The following is a 15,554-nucleotide window of genomic DNA, read 5'->3' on the forward strand; positions in this document are numbered from 1 at the left end:
TCTGCATTAACAATGGCCGTAATATTACGTTAGAGGCTTAGAACAATTGTATGGTAGAGCTACATCATGATGTGTCTGTTCTTTATGTATGAAAAGTTTAGAAATAAATATGACACCCAGAGACATGCTCACATATTTTTCACGTACCATGTGTAATACAGAAATAGAGTTACATTTCCATACAAAACAAGAGGCCCAGAGGGCCTGTATCGCTCACCTGGTTCGGAATACCAAGTAATGTTCTGAATACAGGTTCATTGTTTCTTTTCTGAAGGAATTTGAATATTTACCTCTATTTCCCCTATTGGGCCCCGCCCCTCCTGCCCCCAGAGGGTCAGAGCCAAAATTTATATAAGTTCTGTTCTCCTACCCCCAAGGATGTTTATGGCCAAATTTGGTTACAATCCATGCAGAACTCTAGGACAAGTACCGATTTAAAGGATTTACCTCTATTTCCCCTATAAGGCCCCACCCCTCCTGCCCCAGGGGGGTCAGAGCCAAAATTTATACAAGTTCTGTTCCCCTTCCCCAAAGGATGTTTGTGGCCAATTTTGGTTACAATCCATGCAGAACTCTATGACTAGTAGCGATTTAAAGGATTTACCTCTATTTCCCCTATTGGGCCCAACCCCTCCTGCCCCCGGGAAGTCAGAGCCAAAATTAATGCAAGTTCTGTTCCCCTTCCCCCAAGGATGTTTGTGGCCAAATTTGGTTACAATCCATGCAGAACTCTAGGACAAGTAGCGATTTATAGGATTTACCTCTATTTCCCCTATTGGGCCCAACCCCTCCTGCCCCTGGGGGGTCAGAGCCAAAATTTATACAAGTTCTGTTCCCCTTCCCCAAAGGATGTTTGTGGCCAATTTTGGTTACAATCCATGCATAACTCTATAACAAGTAGCGATTTAAAGGATTTACCTCTATTTCCCCTATTGGGCCCCACCCCTCCTGCCCCAGAGGGGTCAGAGCCAAAATGTATACAATTTCTCTTCCCCTTCCCCCAAGGAAGTTTGTGGCCAAATTTGGTTACAATCCATGCAGAACTCTAGGACAAGAAGCGATTTATAGGATTAACCCCTATTTCCCCTATGGGCCCCGCCCCTTCTGCCCCCGGGGGTTCAGAGCCAAAATTTATACAAGTTCTGTTCTCCTTCCCCCAAGGATGTTTGTGGCCAATTTTGGTTACGATCCATGCAGAACTCTATGACTAGTAGCGATTTTAAGGAAATGTTTGGGCCAGGTGAGCTAAAAATACATAATGTAACCCCACTTTGGGAAATATTCTGGCGAATCTTTATGATTTCCATAACGAAATTGACAGTGACCATCGACCATGGATCAAAAACAAATGTTATGAATGTTCTTTTTGAACGAGCCCAATTTGGCAACAACAGAAAAGTGTCGACTGCACGAAAGTTACGTCTGGCATGATAGAGTTTGCTGACCAAAAGTGTCAGATTCACATATTCTTAGGGCCAGAAGACCTCCACATGATCTCTGTGGATTTCATTATCTTACTTTTTATTCAAGCATTGAACGTCTTTCAGTTGGCATTCATAGCCAATATGAATGCCAACTGGACAGAGGCAAATTTCACGAAGCACGCTAGCACTCATATTGACTATGAATGCCAACTGAAAGATGTCCACTGCTTATATTTACATTTGGTTACAATTTTATGATGAAAGTTGATTTTGCATCTATAAAGAATTAATCATTCGTCGTCATCAAGGATGGAACATCCATTTGAACAGCCGTTTTCCGTGATTGCTGGCACGACAATTGTGACGTTACAGTGATAATGACGTCATGATAAGCGCGTGGATTTCATAGACTATATGAATGCCAACTGCGCTTGGTAAATTTACATAGTGGAACTGCACAGAAAAATGTATGTATAAAAAAGTACTAGTAAATGTTTGTGACATCCTCAGACTGAAGACATGTTATAGACTCACACAAGGTTACGATCAGAGGGATTTATAAGAGAACGAAGAGACTGAAAGAAATTTGAGGAAGTACTATCAGACGTCGTCATATAATAGAAGGTGATTTTAACGTACTGACAAACCATGAAACAGACATACTAATAGGTATATCGTCAGGAATTCGACATTTGTCACGACCAATGAACCTAACCTTATGGTAACTGTTCATTTCTCATCAACATTAAAATAAAAGATGTTCGTTAAAGCTAGAAAAGCTAATGGTGGTTCATAGCACCTTCTAGAGCGAAGCTTTCAAACACGACGCTTAAAGACCTAGTTAAACTCTTAACATTTATATTTAAGATGAGTTTGAATTCTTCTAATGCATATATATGTGTTGTACTTTAAATGACTGTATGCTCGGTGTATTATTTTGAAGGCATTGAACACTATATACAAAACTTATAAGCAATGCCTACGACACCGTCGTTATAATACTGCAGTAACTGCAGTTACAAACTGTAACGACCCCTGTCAACTGAATACAGTTAGAGGGCGAATAATAATTATATTAAATGGAACTTGAAATGGTTTGACAGTATGCATGTCATTACAACACCCGTTTTAGTACATACACATTACTATACAATTACATATATACCACTGGGGTTTTTAGTTGGGTTACTTTCGGTTTGGTATCACAAAGTCGTTGAACTCAAAAGGTTCGTACAGGGTCGCGTATTAGTAAAAAAATATTTATCAATAATTTTTTGTTATCAAATTTGACAGAGGTGGCAAGATAAGATATTTGTTAGAAGAATCGGTTTGTAAGATTTAGTCATGGGGTCCAAGTTTTTTTTGTTTTTTTTTTGAAAATTAGAAAGAATGTAATGTACAGTGTTTATAATAAGGTACCATGTTGATAGAAAAGGTATTTGTTAGGATAAATGATTAAAAGACTTCGTAAGCAAATATACGTAGATACAAATCAACATACATAGAAATGACTCATCTCGTAGTATAAATACATTGAATATTCTTTTCCTGTTTGTTGATCTATTGTTTACTTACTAACTGTACAACATGTTTGTGATCATAAAATATAAGTTTTCATAATGTGAAGACTAGCATATCTTCAACATCCAGATATGTGCGTGAATAAAACGCTTTCTTCATGTGAAACAAACTTCGTTTTCTAGTCATCTTTAGATGTATGCCACCATATTCATATCATTATTATATTGTGTTTCATTAGTAATTATCATATATGAACTCATAAATTCTATATACAGAGATATTGGTTACATCAGCATGGACAATCAACAGTCGTCTGTGCCAAATCACCTGGATCATTCAAGTAGAGATGTCAAAACGTTCATCAAGTTAAACAACCTGTAATCATTAAAAAGATATTTAAATTTAAATCAATATGATCAAGATGGAAAAAGTAAAATAGTTAATTATGTCGCAGAAAATCGCGCACCTTTTTTCCTCGCTTGTAAAGAAGGCCGAGAAGATATTGTTAGATATATCATGAAGAATTTTATGATATAAGTGCTACATTATGTATTTTTTGAACATTGGTTAAAATTTTAATTCAGTATTATTTAATTTGATTTCCACAAACTTTCCTAACTTTATTTTCTTCTTGTGACATGATATTTTAAAGCTACATTTTGTACATGTATCTATTCACGTCTGTTTCAGTTAATTACTCTATATATAACATATGGTTTATCGTAATTTATTCATTGTGTTTTTATAGCTCATCTACCCTTTGAAGTTAATTATCCCGTCTGGTCTTACTAGTACTATGGCACTTACGACTCAGACAATAGATAAGCTAATTATCTCACCTGTCCGAGCAAACTATTTCTAGCTGTTTAAAAATTTCGCGAATCTGTTTATATGTGTAGGTATATATTGTTCAAGTTTTGAAATGAATGTTTTCACGTTCATAGCCAAATGTCTCATGAAATTGCGGACACAATAACCGCGCAAAAAAGCGGCCATACGGTGTATCGTGGATGACACACCGCGATCTACAGTATATTGTGCACAGCATTAACCACATTGTAAGTATGTATAAAGGTGTGGGATTTCTAACGGTTTTTTTTTCTTCGTGTGAGACATAAAATGCGAAAAATCAATACCAATGCAAAGCCCAGTTCTGACATAATAAGTATGTTTAACAAAAATAAACTGTTGATAATACCTTATTATCAACAAAATACACTGTCTGGCGCTCTTGACCTGCATGTTGTCGTCTGCGCAGGGAAACTGCCAAAGTTGAGATCGGACATTCAACTCAACTCCTGAATCAATATTTTCCTACAGATAACCATACTTTATTTTGATGTAGCTCACAAATCATGTATAATACAAAGACTATCAATGCTTGAATACAGTTTGTTGGAATTGTCCAGTATAATTCGAGCCGTAAATGAAGACTACGTTTTTGAAATTGGGTGTCGTTTTTACGTTTCATTGTCAAAGATGAATAGGTTGTAACAAAACAACTTTTTTTAGGAATAATGGAAGATGTTGAAATAAAATATGGATAGACGATCTTAAACCAACCCTGACCATTATGTGTAGTAAAGGTTTATTACAGAAACATGTTTGAGAAAAAAACCTATTTATTTTGATAAAGATTTCCAGCGACGAAAAAAGTTTCTGACATACTACACTCGATCCAAATTGTGTGAAAGGGGAAGTAACTCTTACTAAACGAACATTTTAAAGGTAAATGGAACGCTCACGATTACATTTACCGAACACGGTATTTTCCCCGATATAGTTGCTGAACAAAAGACAAAGAAACACAATACTAAGATTCATGTTGTACAAAATAATGAAAGTAAAAAGCCCTTTTAATTTTCAATCATCGAACATTTCTACAATTTGACATTTAAAAGTGTAAAAGTGTTTATATCGTAACCATGGAGATTTTGTATGATTGTTAAAGTGTAGTGCTCGATGTCTGTCAGTAATACAGCACATGTAGACAATTACTTTAATTTTGAAAGTTAAATCCTGTCAGCCTTTACGTGGAAAAAAACTTTTTATAAACAAGTTTTAGTTCCGCTTCCGTGAAAAATGTGTTAACGTTCATACATTGAAAGTCAAATTATAACTGCAAGCAGAGATATCAATCAATATTGGCCAGTTTATTAAATGAAACATATATTTAAATATATACTATTGTTAAGATCATGCGATGGTGTAATCGAAGATGTATAGTGTTTACTCTCTGGTACTATAGAAGATAGAGTATAATTACTTTCACTTTCGTTTTCTGAAAAACTTCTATAGTCGATCTCATAAAATACATTTTCTGAAATCCATTCCATGTAATATAAATACGGATACAATATTGTGTACTTTATCATACATATCGATACAGTATTGGATACTTTATCATACCTGTCGAGTTACTTATCGATATGGGAGACTCTTCTGACCAAGAACAAACAAAGCCGACAAAAATGAAACCTTCAGAGATATGTTTTAGCCAAAGAGAAATCTCCCATCGATTTCGTAAGAGGTCAGATCACTGGATCCGAACCATCGGGGAAACATTGGATGATATAGTTGTTGGTAAGACACACGTAACGAGCCTTCCGACGATAAATGTAAAAGAGGAAGAGGATGCTGAGGTCAATGGCGACGAAGAGGAAAAGGAGGGAGAGGGGAAGAAGAAAAAGACTCGCTGGATCACCGCTGACAACCGCCGTCTTTGGATATTTAGACATTTAGAGAGACTAGGTATGTACCAAGATAAGCAATGATTGTTTATTTTGTAAAACTGCCTCTCAACAGCTAAGATAATTTAAGGCTCAGATGATGGGGAAAACCGGATAACCCGGAGAAAAAAACACCGACTTACGATCAGATAGCCTTAGATACACAATAACACCAAGGTTTATAGTCATAAGGAAGTTAATTGCTTAATGGAACATTTGGCGTTACTAAATCGCTTAAGTCTTTAATTAAACGCTAGGAACTTTAACGCTGGTTTTGGCGTTCTTGTGCTCAATTTCTGTTTCCTGTATTTTATAGTAATTAGCCGTAATTTGTTATTACAACAACAAATGTGATATTATACACAGGCCGGGACGATACACCGATACACTTCAACACGATTCAAGTATCGGTCCACAGATGCAAATTACGATACGGTATCGATCCACTATATTGTTGTGAAAAACAAAGAGCAATCGTATATTGTAACTTCAAATTCCACTAAACAATTTTTTTTTAAATAAAATAACTGGAAACAAACACAGAAAGATCGAAATTCTGAAAGTGAAAGTAGTTGTGAGTCTCGTTTCCGGGAATACATGCACTGTGTTATAGATAGCGGTTGATTGGTCGTTTCGCGATGAATGTAAACATATCAGCCAATCAAATATAAGATTACATAATCAGAGCGAAAGTGTTTAAAAGCATGGCCGACACACAGGAATGGGACGATGTGATTTCGCCGCAAGGCACCAAATCATCTGTTTGGAAAACATTTGGACAGCCAGTTTATAAAAATAATGGCGTTAAAAAGATCGATAAAACAAAGACAGTATGTAAAGCATGTAAAGCAGTTCTTAAGTACACTGGAAACACAACCAATATGTCAAAACATATTGCGAGGCATCATCCGAACTTGCTGTCAAATACGTTGTCAAATACGCCGTCAATTAAAAGTACTACCACTACGAGTATAAAAACGGAGCCAGGTACCTCAGGTTGTTGGCAGCTTAAGCTTACCGACGTAAATAAAGTAAAATATGCATTTAATTCACCAAAAGCCAAGGCAATTACAAGGAAAGTTGGGTTATTTTTAGCCAAAGATTTAAGGCCCCTGTCCATTGTTGATAATAAGTTTTTCGGTGAAATGCTCAAAGAATGTGATGGTACATGTAGGTACGAATTACCGTCAAGAAAACATTTCTCAGAAAAAGTAATACCTGAACTTTGTTTAGAAGCTAAAGATAATGTGTTAAAAGAGATGAAACAGGCAATATATGTTGCATTGACAACAGATTATTGGACGTCTAGAGCATGTCAGAGTTATGTTACCATAACAGCACACTTTGTCACAGATAACTGGGAAATTAAAAATTTCGTTCTTCAAACCAGATTACTGGATGTGTCGCATACCGGTGTAAACATTGGAGAAGTTTTGAAAGAAGCTGTCAGTGAATGGGGATTAGACAGGCATGACACCAGGAAAATTTCTTTAACCACTGATAATGCCTCCAACATGGATATAGCAGCCCACACTGCTGAAATGTCACCGCACATTGGATGTTTCGCCCACACGATAAATTTAGCTTGTCAGCGAGGTTTGAAAGTAAATTCAATGAGTAGACTGATGGGAAGGATTAGAAAAATAGTAAGCTTTTTCCACAGATCAACTACTGCCACAGCTGCCTTAAAAAGAAATAAAAAAGATTCTAGCTATATCAGAGCACAAACTGATCCAGGATGTACAGACTAGGTGGAACAGCAGCTTTGAAATGATTGAGAGATTTCTTGAGCAACAAGCCCCCATCATGGCAACACTGACCGCTCCTGAAATTAGAAAAAATGTGAAGGATGTTGTTACTCTATCAAATGAGGACATTACACAAGCAGAAAATGTCATGAAAGTGCTTGAGCCTCTGAAAATAGTGACTACTGTCATGTGCTCAGAGAAAGCCCCTACAGTGTCTCTGATCTATCCTATGAGAGCTATTCTTCTAGACAGCATGAATGAAAATGCTCAGGACTCTGGTCTTATCAAGGAAGTGAAATCAGCCATAGGGGATGATTTGAAGAAGAGATATAGCAGTGATGAAATGAAGGAATTCTTGTTGATTGCTGCAGCAATAGATCCACGGTTTAAATCCCTCCCTCGCCTAAACACAGAAGAACGAGAGGCTGTATATTACAATCTGGAGTTAAAAGCCATCTCGACTGACCTGGACACAGTGCAGGTACTTAACATATTTATAAAAAAACATTCAATATTGATAATCTAATTTCATGTTTTTATCAGAAGTGTAAATATAATTTGGTCTGTAAAAAGATTAAAGATGAACATAAATTGAACATCTTATATTTGTATTTTATGATAGCAAACATAATTATATCTTGCAGATGTCATTTCCTAAAAGATTGAAATAAATTAAAATTGATCAGCATATGGTATATTTAAATTTTACAGATAAAGTCTGAACCAGATCTAGAGCAGCCAAACTTACCACAGCTATCTGTCCCTGATCAAATTGAAGATAATGGTATGTTATGGCTAGATAATCTTTCCTTATTCATATTTTTGTGAAACATTGTCAATATTCTGTAATTTCAAATTGTCAATTTTAACTTTAAATATTTAAACAAAACAAAACCAATATGATGTGTTAGGCCTATTTATTCAAAATTTAACATATTTCTTCCAGAAGATGAGGATTTACCAAGTCAACCAAAGATTTTGAAGAAATCAGCTTTAGAAGAGTTACTTGGAGATGTCTATGTGGTTTCATCAACTCCTGGAAAATCATTGGAAGAACGTATAAAACAGAAAATTGAACTGTACAAAAAGGAAAATTCTCCTCAGTTGTCAGAATGTCCTCTCTCCTGGTGGAAAGAACATTGTTTTAACTTCCCTTTACTTGCTAAAGTAGCTAAACAAATGCTTGGCATTCCAGCTACTTCCGTCCCTAGTGAGCGTGTATTTAGCACTGCCGGTGACATAGTAACTGCTACTAGAAGTGTTCTTTGTCCCGAAACGGTGGATAGACTGATTTCCTGAAGAAGAATCTTTAGAATATAGAACTCTTTCTGTTCAAAATAGTTGGTGTTAAAAAATTCAATAAAAATTGATTCCAGAAGTGGTTTTCACTGGTTTATTGCTTTGACAATACCATAAATAAAGTATCGTGATACGTATCGGATTGTAGGTGAGGTATCGTGATACGTATCGGATCGTGCAATCACTGTATCGTCCCGGCTTACAGTTGCTTCATACAAAATCAGTTTAAAGTTAAAATCGTTCCCCTCAGTGTTGGGACCAACCCTTTAACTACTATTTCCCTCGGTCGTATTTTGTTGGATTTATTTATGCAAATGTGAAGTCTGCATAAAAGTCTTTAGAATGAATTCACCAATTTAAGGACATATCTGGGTTTTTTATTTTTTTTATAATATACATTTTTGTATTTTAATGTTGTGTGTTATTCATTAGTGAACACGAAAGAATCATCACAACATCGCAACAAGTGACACTTCACTCTTAAGTAAATCATATTGAACAGGTACAGGTAACACATAAGACAGGTACAGGTAACACATAAAACAGGTACAGGTAACACATAAGACAGGTACAGGTAACACATAAGACAGGTACAGGTAACACATAAGACAGGTACAGGTAACACATTAGACAGATACAGGTAACACAATAGTCAGATACAGGTAACACATTAGACAGGTACAGGTAACACAATAGACAGATACAGGTAACACATCAGACAGGTACAGGTAACACATTAGACAGGTACATGTAACACATCAGACAGGTACCGGTAACACATTAGACAGGTACAGGTAACACATCAGACAGTTACAGGTAACACATTAGACAGGTACAGGTAACACAATAGACAGATACAGGTAACACATCAGACAGGTACAGGTAACACATAAGACAGGTACAGGTAACACATTAGACAGGTACAGGTAACACATCAGACAGGTACATGAAACACAATAGACAGGTACATGTAACAAATCAAACAGATACAGGTAACACATCAGACAGGTACAGGTAACACATTAGACAGGTACATGTAACACATTAGACGGGTACAGGTAACACTTAAGACAGGTACAGGTAACACAATAGACAGGTACAGGTAACACATCAGACAGGTACAGGTAACACATCAGACAGGTACAGGTAACACATTAGACAGGTACAGGTAACACATTAGACAGGTACAGGTAACACATCAGACAGGTACAGGTAACACAATAGACAGGTACATGTAACACATCAGACAGATACAGGTAACACATCAGACAGGTACAGGTAACACATTAGACAGGTACATGTAACACATCAGACAGGTACAGGTAACACATCAGACAGGTACAGATAACACAATAGTCAGATACAGGTAACACATTAGACAGGTACAGGTAACACAATAGACAGATACAGGTAACACATCAGACAGGTACAGGTAACACATTAGACAGGTACAGGTAACACATTAGACAGGTACAGGTAACACAATAGTCAGATACAGGTAACACATTAGACAGGTACAGGTAACACAATAGACAGATACAGGTAACACATCAGACAGGTACAGGTAACACATTAGACAGGTACAGGTAACACATTAGACAGATACAGGTAACACATCAGACAGGTACAGGTAACACATTAGACAGGTACAGGTAACACATTAGACAGGTACAGGTAACACATCAGACAGGTACAGGTAACACAATAGACAGGTACATGTAACACATCAAACAGATACAGGTAACACATCAGACAGGTACAGGTAACACATTAGACAGGTACAGGTAACAGGTAACACTTAAGACAGGTACAGGTAACACAATAGACAGGTACAGGTAACACAATAGACAGGTACAGGTAACACATTAGACAGGTACAGGTAACACATCAGACAGGTACAGGTAACACATCAGACAGGTACATGTAACACATCAGACAGGTACAGGTAACACATCAGACAGGTACAGGTAACACAATAGACAGATACAGGTAACACATCAGACAGGTACAGGTAACACATTAGACAGGTACAGGTAACACATCAGACAGGTACAGGTAACACACATCAGACAGGTACAGGTAACACATTAGACAGGTACATGTAACACATTAGACAGGTACAGGTAACACATCAGACAGGTACAGGTAACACATTAGACAGGTACAGGTAACACATTAGACAGGTACAGGTAACGCATCAGACAGGTACAGGTAACACATTAGACAGATACAGGTAACACATCAGACAGGTACAGGTAACACAATAGACAGGTACAGGTAACACATTAGACAAGTACAGGTAACACATCAGACAGGTACCGGTAACACATCAGACAGGTACATGTAACACATCAGACAGGTACAGGTAACACATCAGACAGGTACAGATAACACATTAGACAGATACAGGTAACACATCAGACAGGTACAGGTAACACATTAGACAGGTACAGGTAACACATCAGACAGATACAGGTAACACATCAGACAGACAGGTACAGGTAACACATCAGACAGGTACAGGTAACACATTAGACAGGTACATGTAACACATTAGACAGGTACAGGTAACACATCAGACAGGTTCAGGTAACACATTAGACAGGTACAGGTAACACATTAGACAGGTACAGGTAACACATCAGACAGGTACAGGTAACACATTAGACAGGTACAGGTAACACATCAGACAGGTACAGGTAACACATCAGACAGGTACAGGTAACACATTAGACAGGTACAGGTAACACATTAGACAGGTACAGGTAACACATCAGACAGGTTCAGGTAACACATTAGACAGGTACATGTAACACATTAGACAGGTACAGGTAACACATCAGACAGGTACAGGTAACACATTAGACAGGTACAGGTAACACATCAGACAGGTACAGGTAACACAATAGACAGGTACAGGTAACACATTAGACAGGTACAGGTAACACATCAGACAGGTACAGGTAACACATCAGACAGGTACATGTAACACATCAGACAGGTACAGGTAACACATCAGACAGGTACAGATAACACATTAGACAGATACAGGTAACACTTCAGACAGGTACAGGTAACACATTAGACAGGTACAGGTAACACATCAGACAGGTACAGGTAACACATCAGACAGGTTCAGGTAACACATTAGACAGGTACATGTAACACATTAGACGGGTACAGGTAACACATCAGACAGGTTCAGGTTATACATAGTACAGTACACATAGACAGGTACAGGTAACACATTAGACAGGTACAGGTAACACATCAGACAGGTACAGGTAACACATTAGACAGATACAGGTAACACATCAGACAGGTACAGGTAACACATCAGACAGGTACAGGTAACACATTAGACAGGTACATGTAACACATTAGACGGGTACAGGTAACACATCAGACAGGTACAGGTAACACATCAGACAGGTACAGGTAACACATTAGACAGGTACATGTAACACATCAGACAGGTACAGGTAACACATTAGACAGGTACAGGTAACACATCAGACAGGTACAGGTAACACATCAGACAGGTACATGTAACACAATAGACAGGTACAGGTAACACATTAGACATGTATAAGTACCATAATAGACTGGTACAGGTAACATATAAGTTAGGCACACTAGTAAGATGATGGGCAGGCACAGGTAGTTAAGAAATTTTCATTTCCTTATTTTTCAGGTAGATGTCATGAAATCACAATTGATGAGGTCATCTACATAGATTCTAGAAAACGATCGTCGACAAATCGTGGCGCTTCTGTTACGATCATCGATGACGAGGAACCCGGTGGATATTGGCACGAAGCCCCGGATGTAACATACGTTGACCCTATGAATGTGAAGTTCACTAAAAACATAATCGCAATGACGTTTTCTGTGGAGGGTTATTACGGTGTCAAAGTACAGACCCTTGTGGAAAAACTAGAGAGTAAAGAGCTTGACTTCAAAGTAATACCATCCATTGTCATTTGGGATGATGGTGCAAGCCAACGTGTGATCGACGGGAATCGACGTTTGTGGGCATTTCAGAAGGCTGAGCAGAGCAAAATCGCGGCAATTGTGATTAAGGATAGAGAATTCCTCAATAATACAATACAAAGACTGATTGGTAAATCCCTGTCAGATCTAAGCTCAGGATATGGATATCAAGACATTAGTACTGAATCATAAATCATAGCAGTTGGACATTCATGGGACCACGAATAAGTTTTAGTTCGGCGAGAAATTTCACAAAATATGTCTCCAAGGTTTTATTCCCTTTATATTAAATTGTGTTTAACACGAAAACGTCATCACGATTAGCAATACATACAGAGTTTACATATATGAATAAAAAAATAACTTTTTTACAAAAAAGATTTTAAAGTAACGTATTCTTAAATCAAAATTGTTTTCCTATAAGCTATGAAGCTGATGACGACTTCATTTTACATATGAAAGCCACAGTTAAGGTTGTATCAGTAAATGACAACAGGCGACTTTTCTTTGTATAACTTTGATAGATACTGTCGACATGTCAATCTTGATGGATATGTACTGCATTTAATTTTTCACCTGTACATGTGTTTTTTTCGCTGTGATTGTACCTAAGCATTCATAAACAATGATTTGTTTTCGAATCATTTAGATATATTATATATTTCTAGATATTTAGATAAGTGCTATGGTTTGAGTTAGACCCCCAAAAAATATGTCTGTTTAGCGCTACCCTACCTACCCTAATTTTTTATCCCCGACCCTAATTTTTCCCACTTCTCTACGAAAAAAAAAGAATTAAAAGTCGGGATTGCGATCTCAGACTCCGGTTCCAGCCATTATTATAGGGTGAAAGACACTAAAAAAATCCTCCCAACCTGTTCTTGAGTAATTATACAAGCTGTATGTTTTCCTTTCCAAAACTGTCAGTTTTTAAACCTTTTACCATCTTTGTGTTTGTGATATTTCCTAAATAAAATATAATAACTGAAATAAAACTTTCTTTCATTATTTTGATATCATTTGTATATTTCTATGTATGCTTACACGTACATGTTAAAGGTGCCACTTCACCGACCATTAGCTTTATATTTATCTATTAGAAATAAAAGCAAACGAATCAGTATTTTTTCTTCGGTAACAGAATTTATATAATTACACTTTTAGCGTTATTGAACGAGTTACAGCTGTTAAATGTTCTTTTGATCAGTTGCATCTCGAAATTATCCAGTGACGCATTGACATTAAGTACTCAATGTATATATAGCCAAACTCAAAGCAACACGTTGATGTATGTCCAAATAATATATATTACAAAGCATTATCTGTTATCGGTTTTGTTCCATTCTTTATGAATGTGAACCACAAATATATTCATTCATGACATTATTTATCAATCTTGGGCATTTGCAGAGTTTACTTTTCAATTGTATGGATCATATTAAAATTTTGGGTTTTTTTTATAATAAAAATATAAGACAACACAAAACAATTTTATTTTCGGAATTGTAGAAAACAGTCCTGCCTGTTGCCGTCTGCTGTTTCTGGACTAGTAAATTGGCGTTAAGTTAATGGTCTTTATATGCTTAACGATGGGACAGTGTTGTAATTGCACGTTAACTGTGATATGGTACACATACATATTTAATATAGCGCCTTCGAACGGAAATATCTTTTACTCAGATCTATATAAATACCTGTAATTAACAAATGCAAACAAAGAATATTTCCGTTGGACATCTCATCAAACAGTGAATTAGAAGCTGTCTATTTTGGCACTGGTTGTTTTTATACGTAACGTCCTTCTGTTAAAATAATGATAATTAATGAATACAAATTAAGGATAATTGATACCATATTGCTGTATATTTCGATTCTTTCAACGTTACGTCAGCCATTTTGTCAAAAGGTCCTCGAATCATGACGTCACGTCATTGTTTAATAACATCAAATCATGATGTCATAATGAATTTCCAGCTAATGAAAAGAGTTTCAAGTTATATTACACTAGTGACAAATGCAAAAATATTAGACGGAGAAAGTCATTGGCTATCAGGTAGATACTGTGATAAATACGTTTATCTAAGCATTAAACTATCTTCCTATGGTATCTATGGTCTATATAGATTCCAGAGATTTGCAGACAATCTTTATAATGCGCGCTAGCGCATTATGAGATGATTGTCTGCAAAGCTCTAGCATCTATATTGACCATAGAGGCCATAGGAAGATAGTTTAATGCTAATATTTACATTATCATTTCATTTTACATTATCATTTCATTTTAGGGTCTCTGCATTAACATTGTTTAAGCTAGACCAGGGAAACCGTTTATCAACGACAATTTAATCCACGAGATGGAACAGCCATTTTGACGGTAATCAGTTGACGTCACCACGTCAATATCATTGACGTCATAATGGTCACGTTTTTGGTGTCAGTTATACCGTCATATACTTCACTTTACCTTGGTTAGTTTATATAGTAAAAGTAACAAGTAAATCTAAGTATATAATGACATTAAAGTATATCCATTCAAACATGTCACGTCCCACATGTAGTTTTTAGTATAATATAAGTGAGTGTAGAAATCAATCCTAAATTTAAGTTTATGATACACATTTATACGGTACTATATTGTAGCAAGGTTACGGAATCTTGAGCTTAAATGCATTGCATAATTATACTACAGTGTGTTCTTATTTCATTTTAGGAACAGTAAACTGGCTTTTTCAAACTAGAAATAACATTCATTCGATTTCTTAGAAATATGGTTTACAAGATTATTATGAGATATTCGTATTTAGCCCAGGTAAATATTTAACGTTGTTTTATAGGTTAGA

General features: G+C 36.5%; 1 protein-coding gene across 3 annotated transcripts; it reads left to right on the forward strand.

The window, feature by feature from the left end:
- Positions 1–5,229: 5,229 nt before the first annotated feature.
- LOC138323877 (E3 SUMO-protein ligase ZBED1-like) lies at positions 5,230–13,722 on the forward strand. Of its 3 annotated transcripts, none has more exons than XM_069268785.1 (4): positions 5,557–5,696; positions 7,065–7,903; positions 8,134–8,206; positions 8,372–9,847. In XM_069268785.1, exons 2-4 carry the CDS (start codon positions 7,445–7,447, stop codon positions 8,719–8,721), a joined length of 882 nt encoding a protein of 293 aa, XP_069124886.1. In that variant the 5' UTR covers positions 5,557–5,696; positions 7,065–7,444; the 3' UTR covers positions 8,722–9,847. The 3 variants fall into 3 exon arrangements, with proteins under 3 accessions (XP_069124887.1, XP_069124886.1, XP_069124885.1); XM_069268784.1 differs by having other exon boundaries at positions 8,369–9,538; XM_069268786.1 differs by lacking the exons at positions 7,065–7,903; positions 8,134–8,206; positions 8,372–9,847 and adding an exon at positions 12,416–13,722 and having other exon boundaries at positions 5,230–5,696.
- Positions 13,723–15,554: the final 1,832 nt, after the last annotated feature.

The sequence above is a fragment of the Argopecten irradians genome, chromosome 5 (genome assembly GCF_041381155.1).
Source record: "Argopecten irradians isolate NY chromosome 5, Ai_NY, whole genome shotgun sequence".
In the NCBI taxonomy this organism is placed as follows: Eukaryota; Metazoa; Mollusca; class Bivalvia; order Pectinida; family Pectinidae; genus Argopecten; species Argopecten irradians.